The sequence below is a fragment of the Drosophila busckii genome, chromosome 3R, assembly GCF_011750605.1.
Source record: "Drosophila busckii strain San Diego stock center, stock number 13000-0081.31 chromosome 3R, ASM1175060v1, whole genome shotgun sequence".
In the NCBI taxonomy this organism is placed as follows: domain Eukaryota; kingdom Metazoa; phylum Arthropoda; class Insecta; order Diptera; family Drosophilidae; genus Drosophila; species Drosophila busckii.
This window is the reverse complement of record NC_046607.1, coordinates 22,167,730-22,183,646: the sequence shown is the minus strand read 5'-3', so window position 1 is coordinate 22,183,646 and position 15,917 is coordinate 22,167,730. Positions and strand designations below refer to the sequence as shown.

General features: G+C 44.9%; 5 protein-coding genes across 7 annotated transcripts; 3 read left to right on the top strand and 2 right to left on the bottom strand.

The window, feature by feature from the left end:
• Positions 1-127: 127 nt before the first annotated feature.
• Positions 128-925, top strand: LOC108601237 (putative lipoyltransferase 2, mitochondrial; the record flags this gene model as incomplete). Its single annotated transcript, XM_017989136.1, has 1 exon — positions 128-925. A coding segment is annotated over exon 1 (693 nt), but the record flags the coding sequence as incomplete, so codon positions are not given.
• A 16-nt stretch (positions 926-941) lies between these two features.
• On the bottom strand, positions 942-2,637 carry LOC108603296 (tRNA (guanine(10)-N2)-methyltransferase homolog). Of its 2 annotated transcripts, none has more exons than XM_017991968.1 (4): positions 2,456-2,637; positions 1,608-2,400; positions 1,352-1,550; positions 942-1,291 (listed from the first exon to the last, which is right to left on the bottom strand). In XM_017991968.1, the coding sequence occupies exons 1-4, from the start codon at positions 2,582-2,584 to the stop codon at positions 943-945; spliced, it is 1,470 nt and encodes a 489-aa protein (XP_017847457.1). In that variant the 5' UTR covers positions 2,585-2,637; the 3' UTR covers position 942. The 2 variants fall into 2 exon arrangements, with proteins under 2 accessions (XP_017847457.1, XP_017847458.1); XM_017991969.1 differs by having other exon boundaries at positions 1,198-1,286.
• Positions 2,638-2,756: 119 nt separating this feature from the next.
• On the top strand, positions 2,757-6,823 carry LOC108603294 (eukaryotic translation initiation factor 3 subunit A). Its single transcript, XM_017991965.1, has 4 exons — positions 2,757-2,921; positions 3,048-4,132; positions 4,197-6,522; positions 6,586-6,823. The coding sequence occupies exons 1-4, from the start codon at positions 2,873-2,875 to the stop codon at positions 6,633-6,635; spliced, it is 3,510 nt and encodes a 1,169-aa protein (XP_017847454.1). The 5' UTR covers positions 2,757-2,872; the 3' UTR covers positions 6,636-6,823.
• Positions 6,824-7,252: 429 nt separating this feature from the next.
• On the top strand, positions 7,253-13,835 carry LOC108603295. Of its 2 annotated transcripts, none has more exons than XM_017991967.1 (7): positions 7,253-7,478; positions 9,326-9,440; positions 9,508-9,616; positions 9,683-10,477; positions 10,554-12,367; positions 12,424-12,569; positions 12,627-13,835. In XM_017991967.1, exons 2-7 carry the CDS (start codon positions 9,346-9,348, stop codon positions 12,851-12,853), a joined length of 3,186 nt encoding a protein of 1,061 aa, XP_017847456.1. In that variant the 5' UTR covers positions 7,253-7,478; positions 9,326-9,345; the 3' UTR covers positions 12,854-13,835. The 2 variants fall into 2 exon arrangements, with proteins under 2 accessions (XP_017847456.1, XP_017847455.1); XM_017991966.1 differs by having other exon boundaries at positions 10,551-12,367.
• Positions 7,953-9,159, bottom strand: LOC108603297. The gene has a single exon (XM_017991971.2). It carries the CDS (start codon positions 9,095-9,097, stop codon positions 8,195-8,197), a length of 903 nt encoding a protein of 300 aa, XP_017847460.1. The 5' UTR covers positions 9,098-9,159; the 3' UTR covers positions 7,953-8,194.
• Positions 13,836-15,917: the final 2,082 nt, after the last annotated feature.

Below are 15,917 nucleotides of genomic sequence, written 5' to 3'. Positions count from 1 at the left end.
AATAGAAATACATTTTGCGAATGAATAATTTTTCTTATGATAGCTTGAAAATAAACAATTACATTTAAATGCGCATTCATTGAACTTAAATAATCAAAAGTTCTACACCACTGTGACTTTGCAGTCACATCAAGTACCCGTTACAGCTAAAAGTTACTCGTGTATCCAGTAACTGCAGCTGCTGTTTGATCGTTCAAATTGTTGTTTTGCAAAATGCAGCTTTAATAATAAGATGCCCACTGTGCAGCCACTTGTAACGGCCATTCGCGCTGGGCGCTTGAATTATGAGGCTGGACTGCGCCTGCAGCAACAGTTTGCCAAACAGAATGTTAAACAATATGCGGAATTTCGCAACTATCTTTTACTAATGGAACACGACCCAGTCTACACCATTGGCATACGCACAAAAGGATACACAGCAGAGGATGAGGAACGCCTGCGAAAGCTGGGAGCAGACTTCCATCGAACAGACAGAGGAGGACTCATTACGTTTCATGGTCCCGGTCAGTTGGTGGCCTATCCCATTATACACCTGCGACAATTTACGCCGAGCATACGCTGGTATGTAAACACGCTGGAACGCACTATAATAGAAACATGTCGTCGCTTGGGCATAGCAAATGCTACCACAACAGCAGACACGGGCATTTGGATAGGCGATAAAAAGATTTGCGCAATTGGCGTACACGGCTCGCGTTACGTCACAACGCATGGCATTGGACTGAATTGCTCAACTGACTTGAAATGGTTTGAGCATATTGTGCCTTGTGGCATAGAGGGCAAAGGTGTTACCACGCTAAGTGAGCAGCTGGGACATCAGGTGACTGTCTCAGACGCTATAGCTACATTTCTGCAAAGCTTTGCAAGTGTTTTTAAATGTGACGTGCAGGAACAAACTGACAAAGAATCATCACAAATTAGCAATATTAAAACAAATGTTATTTAGTCAAAACGTGCTTTATTTAAGTCACATTTCTGGGCCCGCACATCGACGGGTTGTTTCCCACGTAATTCCATTTCACGGCGGCCCTGTTCTCGTTGCTCTGCCTTCCGCATGCGTCGCACTGTGCGTGTCTCCAGTGCACCATTGGTATTGAAGTAGCGCTCTCTAAAGTCCGTAGTCTCTACGGCATCTTCACTTGGTGACTGCTGTGCAGTTTCTTCACTGTACTCCAGGTATTTCTCGTAGGTGAGCAGTCGACGCGCTGTGTTGCCTGCCAAAATCTGCTCAGAGTTAGCCACAAGACGCAAATGCGTGTGCTGCGGAAGGATGGCTTCATTGTAGTCTTCGCTAAAAACATATTTATGTGAGTCTTATATATTTGTTCAGTATACTATATACTATACTTACCGATGAAAAGGAAACCAGCAGACAAGACGTCCACCTAATCTCAAATATTTAGCTGCAAAGTCCAGCAGATCTCTATACAAATGTGGCAGAGCATAGTGTGAAGTGGAAGGATAATGCACCATATCTGCAGTGCGTGTGACATCCTTGGGATTATGTTTGCTTTCCACCTTCTCAGTTGCCTCACGTATTCCATAAGGAGCTGTAAATGATTACGCATAGTTAGCTTAAGTTGAAGGTTAATGAAATCCACACTTACGATCTGTTATAATGCTGTCAAAGGAAATGCGATTGTGCCAGAGTGGGTTTGAAAAATCTGCCACCAGCACATCCATGTAGCGTTGCTCGCAGCCATATTGCTTCAGATTGGCGCGTATGCTCTCATCTTTGTCGCGCACCTTTTGTGATATGCGACTGGGACGACAGCGAGCATGCAGCATCATGAAATCGATATCACTGCCAAGCACATAGCCCCCAAATTTGGCAGCGCTCACCAGCAGCGAGCCTGTTCCGACGAAAGGATCAAAAACCAAATCACCATCGCACACCTTCGCCTGGTTGGCCATTAGCAAACTTAACTGTGCATCCATGCTAGTGTTGCCTATGAATTTGCGTGTTTTTAGCGACAGCTCCTTGATAAGATGTCGCTGGCCCTGGGCCAGCACACGTCCGAATATTATGTCATCAGCCGTTGCAGGCACAGCTGTCGGGTCTAGGCCATAAAACTCCAGATACCACCATTCAACTGTGGGATTCTTAAGATTCACATCACCTTCAATGGGCAAGTAGTCCATGCTTTCAATCTTAGCTACCTTCTCCTTTTGGCTAAAGTGTTTGTTGTAGGTCTCCACAGTGACCTTAAAAGTTTCCGCTTTGAAGAATGCCTCCAGCTGTTGTCCATTTGTTTGCACGTGCGTCTTGAGTTGCTCATGAAATTCCGGCATTTTATGCCCGTGTGCATAGAGCTCCATAATGGAGCGCAGGGCAATGGAACGCGATGCATACTGCAGTGCCTGCTCATCGCTTGGAAATTCAACCAGCCAAAATGGATTCTATAAAGATTAACATGTTTATAAATATTAAGCAGGCGCTGCTATAATTCATTACCAGAAGTTGCTGCGATAGGTGCCTAAATTTTAAGCCAAATAAATTGACAATCGACTCAAACTCAGCGACCCGAAAATCCACGTGCTCCTGTGCAAACCAGAGTATATATTTCTTCCACAGCTTTGTCATAATCCAAATTTAATTGTTTATTGTTTTTAAATGCGACACATAACTACAATTTACTGTTTACCCGTTACTTATCTTTGGTATTTTAAAGTTACTACTTACAGTAGCGCATTGCGCCATCAAGCTTCATTGCACATCTCTAACTCGTCCATTTTTGCGTAAATCTTTCGCTCACACGTCAGCGGTCGAGAATTTATACAAATTTTCTCCTGCAGCAAGCCGCTGAGCTGCTTAAAATTAGTGAAAAAATCAAGTTAAGGCTAACGTGCAACAAATTGCAGTGAAGTAATCATGGCGCGTTATACGCAACGTCCGGAAAATGCTCTGAAACGAGCCAATGGTAAGCCAGTGAAAATTTTCCATGCGGCTGCGAATGAGCCGACCAAAGCGAAATGTCAAAAAGTGACAGTCGCCAATTTACTGTGAATGTCAAATTTTTGATTGTTTCTTTTGCTTTGCTCCACAGAATTTATTGAGGTGGGCAAGCCACTGCGTGCTTTGGACACGTTGCAGGAGGTGTTCCGCAACAAGCGTTGGAACTATGCCTACTCGGAGACGGTCATTGAGCCCCTCATGTTCAAGTACTTGTACTTGTGCGTGGAGCTCAAGAAGTCGCATATTGCCAAGGAAGGTCTCTTCCAATACCGCAACATGTTCCAGCTGGTCAACGTGAACTCCCTGGAGAATGTTATTCGCGGTTATCTTAAAATGGCCGAGGAACACACCGAGGCGGCTCAGGCCCAATCATCAGCCGCTGTGGCTGTGCTGGAGTTGGATGACTTGGACAACATTGCCACGCCCGAGAGCATCCTGATGAGCGCCGTTTGCGGTGAGGACGCGCAAGATCGCTCAGACCGCACAATTCTGCTGCCTTGGGTTAAATTCCTGTGGGAATCCTATTGCCAGTGCCTGGAGCTGCTGCGTGTTAATACGCACTGTGAGGCGCTTTATCATGATATTGCGCGCATGGCTTTTCAATTTTGTCTAAAGTACAATCGCAAGAGCGAGTTCCGTCGTCTCTGCGACAAGCTTCGCAAGCATCTGGAGGACATTTGCAAGCAGAGCAATCAAACTACTGGAGTGTCCATCAACAAGGTGGAGACGCAGCAGCTGTGCCTGGATACCAGGCTATATCTGCTGGACTCTGCCATCCAAATGGAGCTGTGGCAAGAGGCCTACAAGGCCATTGAGGACATACACGGCTTAATGGCCATGTCAAAGAAGACGCCTGTGCCCAAGACTATGGCTAACTACTATCAAAAACTGGCTATGGTGTTCAGCAAGGCTGGCAATCAGCTCTTCCATGCTGCTGCTCTCTTGAAGCTGTTCCAACTGACGCGTGAACTTAAGAAGAATCTAACCAAGGACGATTTGCAGCGAATGGCTGCCCATGTGCTGTTGGCAACACTCTCCATACCGTTGCCCTCCGCGCATCCGGAATTCGATCGCTTCATTGAAGCTGACAAAAGTCCGCTGGAGAAAGCACAAAAGCTGGCCGTGCTCTTGGGTCTGCCCCAACCTCCTACCCGTGCCTCGCTCATACGCGAAGTCGTAAGTTCACAATCATTTGTATATTATATTTTTTATAGTAACATTTTTTAAATTTATTTTTAAGGTGCGCCTAAATGTGCCTAATCTGGTGTCGGAAGAGTTCCGCAATCTGTACAACTGGCTGGAGGTTGACTTCAACCCCTTGAACTTGTGCAAGCGCATTCAATCCATTGTGGATGTCATCGAGAGCAGCGAAACTGGAAACACTTTGCTGACGCCCTACATGCAATCCTTAAAGGATGTGACCATCATGCGCCTGATACGCCAAATCTCTCAAGTGTACGAGAGCATTGAGTTCAAGCGTCTGCTACAGCTGGCGCCGTTCTGCAACATTTTCGAAATGGAGAAACTGCTGGTGGAGTCTGTGCGTCATAATGACATGCAGATTCGCATCGATCATCAGCGCAATAGCATTTACTTTGGCACCGATTTAACCGAGAGCCAGCGTGAGTATCGTCCTGATGGGCCAACACTGCAGTCTATGCCCTCGGAGCAGATTCGCTCGCAGCTCGTCAACATGTCAACCGTGCTGACCCGCGCCGTTTCCATTGTATATCCGAATCGGGAGCGTGATCAGCGTGCCAAGTTGCGCACACAGATGGTGCATCATTACCATGAGATTAAGGATCGTGAGCATCAGCGCATATTGCAGCGCCAGAAGATTATTGAGGATCGCAAGGAGTTCATTGAGAAGCAGAACAATGCACGCGAGGAGGAGGAGGCGCGTCGCCATGAGGAGGAATCGCGCAAGGCCAAGTTGGCTGAGCAGAAGCGTCTCGAGCAGGAGCAGGAAGAACGTGAGCGTAAGCGCCACGAGAATGAGATTCAGGCCATTAAGGAGAAGAGTCTCAAGGAGAAGGTGCAACAAATCTCGCAAACAGCGCATGGCAAGAAAATGCTCTCCAAACTGGATGAGGAAGGTATCAAGAAGCTGGATGCCGAACAGATTGCCATGCGTGAGAGCGAGGAGCTGCAGCGTGAGCGCAAGGAACTGCAATCCAAGCTCAAGTCACAGGAGAAGAAAATTGATTACTTTGAGCGTGCCAAGCGCCTGGAGGAGATACCACTCTTTGAAAAGTATTTGGCCGAGAAGCACGTCAAGGACAAGGAGTTCTGGGAGGCCACCGAGGCAACGCGCATCGAGAACGCCATTGCCGAGCGTAAGGATGCTGTCAGCCAGCAGGAACGCCTTAAGCGCATGTACGGAGATCGTGATGAGTTTTTGGATGCGCTTAAGAAGGAGCGTGCTTCGTTGTATGTCGAGAAGCTCAAGAAGTTCGAAATTGCTTTGGCCGAGGAGCGCAAGAAGCGTTTGGCCGATCGCATCGTGCGCCGTCGCGAAGAACGTCGCCAGGCTCATTTGCGTGCCAAGGAGGAGGAACGTTTCCGCAAGGAGGAGGAGATACGTATGGCACGCGAAGCTGAAGAGCGTGCCGCAGCCGAAGCCCGTCGCTTGGAGCGCGAGGCCGAGGACGAGAAGCGTCGCCAGCAGTACGAGAAGCAACGTGCCAAGGAAGAAGAAGCCGAGCGTAAGATTCAGGAGGATCGTGACCGTCTTGCACGTGAAGTTGTTGTGGAGCGCGAGCGCAGCGAAAAGGAGCGTGATGTCTGGCGTCCACGTGCTGGTGAGCGTGCCAACAATGATGCTCCAGCTGGCGGTGCTGGTGAGTGGCGTCGCAATGCTGCTGCTCCAGCTGACCGTGGTCAGCGCAATGAGCGTAACGATCGCCCAGAGCGTGGTGAGCGCATGGAACGTGGCGAGCGCCAGGAACGTGGCGAGCGTGCGGATCGTGGAGAGCGCATGGATCGTGGCGAGCGTATGGAGCGCGGAGAGCGCATGGACCGTGGAGAGCGTATGGAGCGTGGCGAACGCAAAGACAACGATGATTCGTCATGGCGTGTGCGTCGCGAACCAGAGACACAACGTGCTGCTGCTGGTCCAGAACGCTCTGAACGTCCGGAGCGTACAGAACGCTCCGAACGCGGTGCCCCTGCTGCTGGTCGAGATGACAAGTGGCGTCGTGGCGGTGAACGCAATGAACGTAATGACCGCGCTGGAGGTGAACGTAATGACCGCGCTGGAGGTGAACGTGACCGCGAGCGTGATTCATTCCGTCGCAACGATGGCCCACGCCGTGATGATGATCGTGGCGGCTTCCGTCGCAATGAGGAGCAGCCACAGCGTGAAACTGGTGGTAACTGGCGTGATGCGCCACGTCAAACAGATCGGGATAATCGCCGTCCCGGTGGAGACAGACGTGATGCTCGCGGTGCTGGTGCTGGTCCTAAGGATGGCGGCGGCGGCGGCGGCGGTGCTGGTAACTGGCGCACTGCTCCAGCTCCACGTGATGATAAACCTGCCCCTAAGAGAGAGCAACCCCAAGATAAGGGTAAGCTATTCATAGTCGTATATTTCATTACATTTAACTAATTTATACATTTTATATTTGCAGAAAACAAAGCCGGCGATGATGGTGAATGGACAAGCGTAAAGCGGCGTTGATTATTCATTATCTTCCGCATTCTCTTATACACACAGAATATGTAACAATCCTTTTTTTATATATATATATTATAATGCATTGTAACTGATACGAAATCTGCGCTACTTTCTGCTAATGTTTTGTTTACAATATGTTGTGTGCAACCAAAACGGCAGCTGCAACATATATCTAAATACTTCAAAATAAAATATGTTCAAAAAAAATGCGTTAGTTAATATGTGAATCGTAGCATTGAGAATGGCCTTTAACATTTTGATGTCTTAATTTAAATAAATAAAAACATTGTTATCGTTCAATGGACTAGTTCGTTTGAACAACAGTTTGACAGCCACCGCTAACTTAGCGGGTCACAGTCTTAGAGCCACCGTCGCTCTAGCCGGTAGAAGTGATACGCAGAAAACTGCGACTGTGATAAGCGATAGCAGCATAGTCAGTGTTGGGCAATGTTGGACTTTTATTCTCTCTTTCTTGCCCCTTTTCTCATTCGCATTCGCAATGAAACAAAACGACATTCAAGTTTAGCACGTGAAGCGAACACATTTAGCTATGTGATTCATAAAGTTATAAGATAAAATCCGTGTAATATTGTGTGCTTCTTGATATAAACAAAATAACATATATTATTAATAAGCAAGCAAGTGTTGTCTTTGTCGAGCAAACAAAAAAGACATACGGTGTTTGTGGTGCGTTGGCGTTGCATACGCGGCTCAACATGTGAGGTTAAAACAGACAAACAGACTGCGGCGCCAACAAACAATAAAGACAATTTAGATTCAGATACGAAATTTGAATATTATAAACCAATTGTGAAGCATACAGTATAAACTTATCAATTATTAAAGGTAATGAATTGTTTGTCTTCAGTGAAACAGACAGGTGATAGCACCCGCCCCGCCCCCTGCTGGACAAGTGATATGCGAGCTGGGCAACAATAATTTCCAAAGAAATTTGCATGACACGCGTGGCTCGCATTTCGTACGTCTGTTAATTAGTCTCTTGAAAGCCGCTTTCTAAACAAAGTCTGCCTGAGGATGTGTGTGAAATGTGATAGTAAACTTTAACAAAAAAGAGGAATGATAGATTGTTGTTAGCCCTATACATATACGCGTACACATGTTCAAGTAAAAGCACATGGCGGCGCGCACACATACACACGTGCTTGCGACACATGGCTATGTAAGTGTGTGTATGTGTGTGTGTTTGATGTGTTGTTATTGTTATTAGGCTGTCAGCGATTTGCTTAAAAGAAAATAAGATGCCAAGCTAATTATGTATGTTTATTTGACATTTGGCGATTGTTTTGCAATATATATTCAGCTAAGTGTAAATGCAACATATAGTGTGCGGCAGAGCGGCAGCATGTTGCTTGACCAAAAAAAACGTGCCACGCTGCTTTTTGCGGTTCTCTTTTGTGCTACAAATTTGGTGGTGCAGCGCTGGCGTTGCCAACTTGTTGAGCGATGCGCGCCAAATTTCAAATCAAATCGGGTTGACGCCCATGCACGTGGATTTATTAATATACATATTTCTATTTGAACATAAGCATTTGATTGTGTATTTATGTTAGCTTTAGGATTCTTTGACGTCTTGGCGCCAACATCTCATGCTTTTTATGCATGTTCTGCAATATTTGTGCATGCTTCAATTCAAGCTCCTCCAGCTGCTGCTCAAACTTCTTATGATATGGTTGTATAAGCACGTAGCTCTCCAATGTTGCATTTTGGGCAATCAATTTGTTGAGACCGACTTCCAACTGTTCATCGTTGCCGCTTATAATAAAGTAGCCAGTGTTGCCTATATGCCGTATAGGTGGCAAGTCCTGGAGAACTTGAAAAGTGGCCTTTGGAGCATCTGGAATAGTCCTGGTCCTGGCAGACGTGTTAGCCAGCTCATTTTCATGTTGCTCCTTGATTACAGTGAGCTTTGATTTGGGTTTGCTTGGTGGCTTTGCTGGATGGTTAAGTCTTGGGCTTCCATTAAATCTTTTATAAAATGCTTGGCAAAATAGGCATTTACATTTATCACTTATACCCGTACCCGTGCATCTGCTCTCAGTTTTCATAGTGAAATCAATTTGCACAGTAGACGCCGCATTCTTTGGCCTAGGTCCCTTTCCAGCCGGTTCTTTATTCGATGTTCTTTTATTTAATGCTTGCGTTAGCTTTTGGAGTTTGCTAAAAGACTCCACTGCTCTGCGGGTAAGTGTTTTGACTAAGAAACTCTTCCCGGATTCAGCCTTAACTGCATCAGCAGATTTGGAATCTCCAGTTGCCTGCTCTGTAGTTGTATTCATTGAAGAGTCTTGTGCCTGTTTGATGGTTGATGATGTTTGCACTTCGTTCGGACTCTTCTTCGGCATCTTATTTGCATGCTTACATGTTGGTTTTTCTTTCTTTTCTAACTGTCGCTGGGATTCTTCAACAGCTTTTCGCTGGCGCCTTGTGATTACTTTTTTAGGCATTTGTTAAATAGAATTTTCAACTGACTTGTTTGAAGGCAATAGTTTAAAGTCTATGCTTGCTTTGTTTTCAAGATTTTAGGCATTTGTTAAATAGAATTTTGAACTGACTTGTTTAACAGCAATAGTTTAAAGTCTATGCTTGCTTTGTTTTAGGCATTTGTTAAATAGAATTTTGAACTGACTTCATTGACAGCAATAGTTTAAAGTCTATGCTTGCTTTGTTTTCAGGATTTTCTCTTTACAACATTATGGATTCACGCATGCTAAATGTGTTCCACGAGGATCCCTATGAGGGTAACTTTGTAAAATATGAACCAGAGCCTGATTTTTGGACTAAAGATGAGTAAGTATAGCCTTGAGCTTTGCAATTGATTATGGCTGTTTGCTAATATTGACTGTTTCAACTTTAGAATGGAACTGACGCAGACACTTAATGGCATCTTACCCATAGCGCCCACAGACGAGGCGCTCTTTAGCCAAAACGAAGCAGAAGAACAGCTGCAGAATAGTAAAAATCTGGTAAAGTTAATGTTAAAACATAATTATTGCCTGCAATTGCTAAAACGTTTTCTTTTTTTATTGCAGCTCATTTATAGTAATTTTGTGGATCAACAGCTGAGTGACGACGTCAATCTGCTCAATGGTCAGGTTTACAGAGCCATGACAGGCATAGATGATCATGAGCATCAACGCCAGCTGAGCGCTTTGATTGACTCAGACTCGGGCTCAGTGGCCGATGACGATGATGATGTGCACAGTCAAGGCAGCAATTCAACATTTCGCACGCGCACTGACAGCTCATCCATTGGAGACTATGAATCGCATTCCAGCGATTATGATGATGACGATAAGACTAGTGTGGCCGATGCTGATGAGCGTCTGATGCACACAGATGTGTTTGCTATGCAGGAGGAGCGTAAGAGTCGCACATTGAGCACAAATACAATTTACTCTGAAGCGGATGCCTTGGGACTTAACATAGACGTAAATAACTTTGATTTGGCCGACTTTATAACAAAAGATGATTTTGTTGATAATCTATGCGCCATGCGCGCTAAGCCACAACCAGCGCCTGTAGCAGCAACAGTAGCTGTGGCCACAAAAGAGGCACCAAAGCCCATCCACGCTGCAATTAAATCCGTACCGAAGCCAAAAGCGTCAGCAGCTACAACTTCCACGTCTGTAGTTATATCCTCGCAGCGTCGTGATTCTGATTGCGATTCTGATTCCATAATCGACGTGGAGACTGTAGATATCGATGAATCGCAATGGAAAGCCAAGCAAACAAAAGAGGTCGACGATTTGTGCTTTGTAGACAATGTTAAGGCTGATCCTTCCTGGTGTCCGAGCAAGATAGGCAAGCGTTCGCTTACTACTGAGGTGAGTACCAAGCGTTGTGTGCTTTTATGGAGTGTGTTTAAACTAGTGCTGTATACTCCAACTCCACACACAGCAGAAAACGGAGACAACCAAGTCAGCGACAAAACCCAAGGCCATTTGCTTGGTGCCCAATAAAAAGCAGTCGGATCTTCTCAAACGCAAAGTGGGCGTGAAGACAATGTCAACAATGGCAACAGGCAGCAAGTGCAGCAAAGCGCTGGTCAGAAAACCACAAGAGTCCAGCAAAGGCAAGTCACAAGCTACGCCCAAGGCATCAACAACAGCAGCAGCAATAGCTACAGGACTTGGACTGGGCGGCAAGAACCTGGCGCTGTTGAAGCATGAGCGCGAAGCAGCAACCACAACACCCAGTGTAACATTACCCGTTAAGCGCAAACTAAATCTGGAGGAGTATAAGCAGCGACGCTGTGGCGCGACAGCTGGCGCACCAACTGCCCTAAAATCCAAGCCAGCTGTTACACCTACAGCCAGCAAGCAAGTGAAGCCGCTGCCCGCAAAGCCAGCACAAGCATCGCCACACAAAGCGGCCATCAGCAGCATAGTCAACAGCTTAAAGTTTCCCGCAAAGCCGGCTGAAGAGCCCGCCACGGATCCCATTACTGTGGCCAAGAACAAAGTGTTGCGCATGCTGGAAATGAAACGTGCACAACAGCTGCGAATTATTGACTCGCGTGCAGCAGCCAAAGTGCCGCGTGTAACCAAATTGCCGCCACTTAAGGATATAGTCAAGGATACCTATCGCATGGAGATTGAAGACGAGCCAGCGGCAGCGCCAGCAGCAGCAGCAGCTGCTCCAAGCACGCCGAGCAGCAAACTGCATGCGAATTATGAGGAAATTATTATAGTTTCAGTTAGTTGTAATACAGATATAACAATACCGCCCTATGACGCAAGCCTTGCATTGAGAAGCAACAAGACAACAACGCCCTCATCGCGCTCCTTGCTAAAATCATCCGTGCTGCTGTACAATATGTCGCATTCGGGTGATGCGGGCAAGGATATGACCAACTCTTTGATAGCCAGCATACAGAGCGAGGTGGTGAAGCAAACCAATTGCGTGGCTATGACTCAAACCGCTGCTGTGGCAACGACCGCAGCAGCTGGCGAGCAAAAGGATGTGCAGCATGGCGAGGATATGATCATTATGCACTTGCCCAAGGATCGTCAGCGTAAACCGATGGTTAGCATGAGCACACAAACCGAACTGCAGCCAGAGTTCCCGCTGCTGACGTTGCCCACGGCCAGACAATCGCGGGAACGCACACGTCGCAGTTATCGCAAGCGCCAGAATAAATCCAGCGGCAGTGAGAGCTCCACATCCGTCTCATCGCTTAGCAGTAGTCCAGCCTCATATCGTTCCCGTTCAAATTCCAATTCGTTGGATCGTCTGCGCCACTTGGACACGACGGCAAGTGTGGCTGGTGGCAGCCTTAATGGCTGCGGCTACTCGTCACGCAGCACGCATCGTCATCGCAGCTCGGTCAGCAGTTCATCCTACTCGGAGGCAGGCAAATATGAGCGCAAGCAGCGGCAACGACGCACAAGTTACAACAAGCGGCGCTCGAAAAATCAAAAGCGCGACGCTGGCTCCAGCTCAGGCTCGGAGTACAGCGATCGTGAGCGTAGCCGCAGTCGCAGTCCACGTCAACGTTCCAACTCACGCTCCAGAGCAGAACTGAACAATAGTAATAGTAGTAACAACAATCGTCGTAGTTTCGTCGATCGCAATGTTTCGCAGCCGGCGGTGGAGGAGCGGCGCATTGTTTATGTGGGTCGCATTGAGCAGGAGACGACCAAGGAGAATTTGCGCCGCAAATTTCTGCAATACGGCAGCATAAAACAAATAACTATACACTACAAGGAGAATGGGTAAGTTGTGAAGCAGCAAATATACAAAAGAAATTAACTGAATTGAATATTTATAGCATGAAGTATGGTTTTGTGACCTTTGAGTGTGCGCAGGACGCATTCACAGCCATTGATACGAGTCCCAGAGATCCGCTGATCAATATGTATGACATTAGTTTCGGCGGAAGACGCGCATTCTGCCGTGCCTCCTATGCTGACTTGGGTAAGTTTATACTCAATCCTGTGCATTGTTCATTGACTAATTAGTGAATTTCAACAGACAATGCTGGCATCAACAACTATGAGTCGTATGTGTTTCCAAAGGCAGCGGCTGCGCCACCCAAGGAGGACTCCTTTGAGGCGTTGTTGCTGAAAATGAAGGCGCGACTGAATGCAGGCAAGCCGACACCCACACAAGCTACCTCAGAAGCAGCAGCAGCTATCACAAAGGAAACCACAGCCGCAGTCGACTGCAACAGCAACAGCAACAACAATAGTTCAATATGACAGCTTGGCTTTAATTTGCAAATTGGTTTGCTTATTATTTAGATATTGATTTGCCAACAAAACTTACAAGTTCTTTACTAGCATAGGTGTAAAGTTTCTAAGAGTGTAACCAATAGCCTGAAACCATATTATAAAATAGCAGCAACGAATGAAATACAAAAAAAAAAACAAATGGAAATTGAAAAAACAAAAATGAAATTGTGATACACGCGCAATGCGTGCAAAGTCATTCATTCATTGTGTGTAAGTTAGTAAGAGAAAGAGAGAGAGTCACAGCATATGCAAATAATATTGTAAAAAGAGGATTAAACAATAGCACTAAAAACCAAACTGGAATTTTCACAGCCATGAGGCAAACAACATGAACGAACTATAGGAAATACGCCGCAAATCATTTATATAATTTGTATTATCTGTAGATTACCACAAATATAGATACACTGTGCATTGTGTAGATGTGTTTGTGGCTAGAGCAAGGCACGCGCATGTTGCATGCAACGTGCACAAATTAAACTGTTGATAACAAAACTTTGATATTAGTTTGTAAAATGAATAATTTGTATGTATGTAATTTTAATTTACTGAAGCCCCCATAAACCATTCAATCTATCTATCAATCAATCAAGTAACCAACCAAACAACCAGTCTACCTACCTACCATCATGCTATCAATACCACAAATATAAATCGCTATCAATTATAAATTAATGCATTGCAGACAAAGCTAGGAACAAGTGAAAATTGTATACAAACTTAGCTTATTAGAAATGCAAAAACAAATTGTGCAAGCCACTGGCTAAGCAATGAATACAGGTCTTGAGGCTTAAGCCCGACTTCTTAGTTAATTGTCGTCTATTTCGAGTAGGCGCAATAACTCTGTTAAATCATAAACAAACAAAAAACTCTTGAATAGATGAAATACTGTTCTAACTATTTAATGTAAACAAACAAAATGTAATTAGAAAAACACCATTTTTTTAAGTTTTGTACGACATTGAATATAAATAAATAAAATATGCTTGTTGCAGCAAGTTGAAGTTAACATTTGCCGAGTGAAAATGTTTATTTTTGTGTGTGAATATTCCTTAAGGACACTTGTCCTAGACACTTTCGACACAAGCTTAAGGATTTTGCATAATCTTATGCAAATGAAATGCGCGTAAAATAAAATGACTTTCAACGCATTTAAACCGAAGACTTACAGTACTCACTGTAGAAGTGGCAAGAACTTTAATAAGATGCTGTAGGGCATATTTTCGTTAAAGTGCAGCTACATACTAACTATATAGTATATATGGCAGTACATGTGTTTACTTTATAAACAGTTATGAGCTTGGCCTACCAACGGAACATGGAACGCACACTTGCCTTAGTGACTGCCCTATAGAGGCTGTGGCTTTAGGCTATTTGACAGGCGGTTGGTCGCTCGCCCGCTCGGTCGGTCGGTGGGTCAGTGAGTCCTCCACACACACATGGAGCTCCCCGAGGGCGGAATGACAAATATAACTTTGCACATGAATGGCCAATTGGCAGAGCTCAACTCAACTCAATTTGGCCAACGCGCAAGCCACATCGGAGCTAAACCAGCACACAAGCTTTAAAGCGTTCGCACTTTAAGCCGATAATCTGAAAACTTATGTAGACCCAACAAATCCTGTTGGTCGCTGTGTGTGTGTGTGTGTCTGCATTATCTCGAGTACCTACTACCAATTGTGATTTGTGCTTTGAAGTGCCTGAGACTGTATTAGGCTGCAGTTCATTCAACTTGAATGAATTTCAAATGATTTTTTTCGATACGCCGTAAATATTTACACCGAACCCGAGAACACGAAACCTGGCACAACGCATTAACTCTGCCTAGGGGAAATTACCTCATTAATTTTGTTATAAAATTTGTGCTATAAATTAAACAAGATTATATTGCAAGCAATATAACTTTTGCGTCGCGAAGCAGAAACAGCAACAGAAAGGGGGGGAGGGTCTAAAATCAATAAAAAATCATATTCAGTTCAAAAAAAGGAATATTCTACTACTGGCGCCAACTCAACTCAACTGAACTCCCCCAAGTTCAATGCTGATTTGCATATTTAATTTAAAACGTCAAAGAAAACATGATTATGTATGCCAAAGCGCCACTGCGCTAATGAGTTTCATTTCATCCATAACACATTAATGTAATCAGAGGGGGTAACCTACTGACTAAGCGTTGATTGTGTTTTCATAGAGCAGCAAGTGCAGTTTAATTAAAATTGATTGAGATGTCTCAGCGAAAAGCGCAGTTTGTTTGATGTTGTCTTTGTTTTTTTATGATGCCTCTGAATAATACTTTTACTTGAGTGCAAGTCATTGTCATTGATATTTCGCTTTCAAGTGCACACAAGCTAGTTAATGCCGCGTCCGCGTCCTATGAGAAAGCAGACGACACAACAATAAAGACAAGCAGCAGCAGGCGTGGGCGTAGGCGTGAGAGACGCCCACAAAACCTTCAAGCATGTCAACATTTGTTGCCTTAGTTCTAGTAGTAGCTGATGTGCCGGATTTGGTCTTTTAATAGTCTGGTCAGTTATCGTGAAAGTCAAAAGCGCTCATATCCTTGCGCTGTCTGATGGTTTCGACATGCCCATGACAAGCATCTACAATATATTGTATGAATGTTGTGGGTAGGGGTGTTCCGCAAATTGATTTTCGATCATAATATATTATTCAAGTGATAAGCAGTGCTTGCAAAATGATAAGGATATGTTTAGCTTTATATTTAGTTAAATTGATAGAATAGTTTTATATACAGTTGCAGCTAGAGACCCCTAGTTCCATTTCAATAACAATCAGCAGCAACAAGCTAAATGTTTTTTTTGTGCTGTTTTGACAGCCTTTTGTGCCACTATTTACCTCGACTACCAATAACTGCAGTCGTTGCAAAAACTGCAAAACAAACTGTCACAACACATTTGAATTGCTGTCAATGTTTAATTTAGTGCATCTCCCATATGCCAACAATACATTGCGTACGCTCATTTTTATGGCGCACAAATGGTTGACATTTTAATGCTGTTGTCTGGCTTTG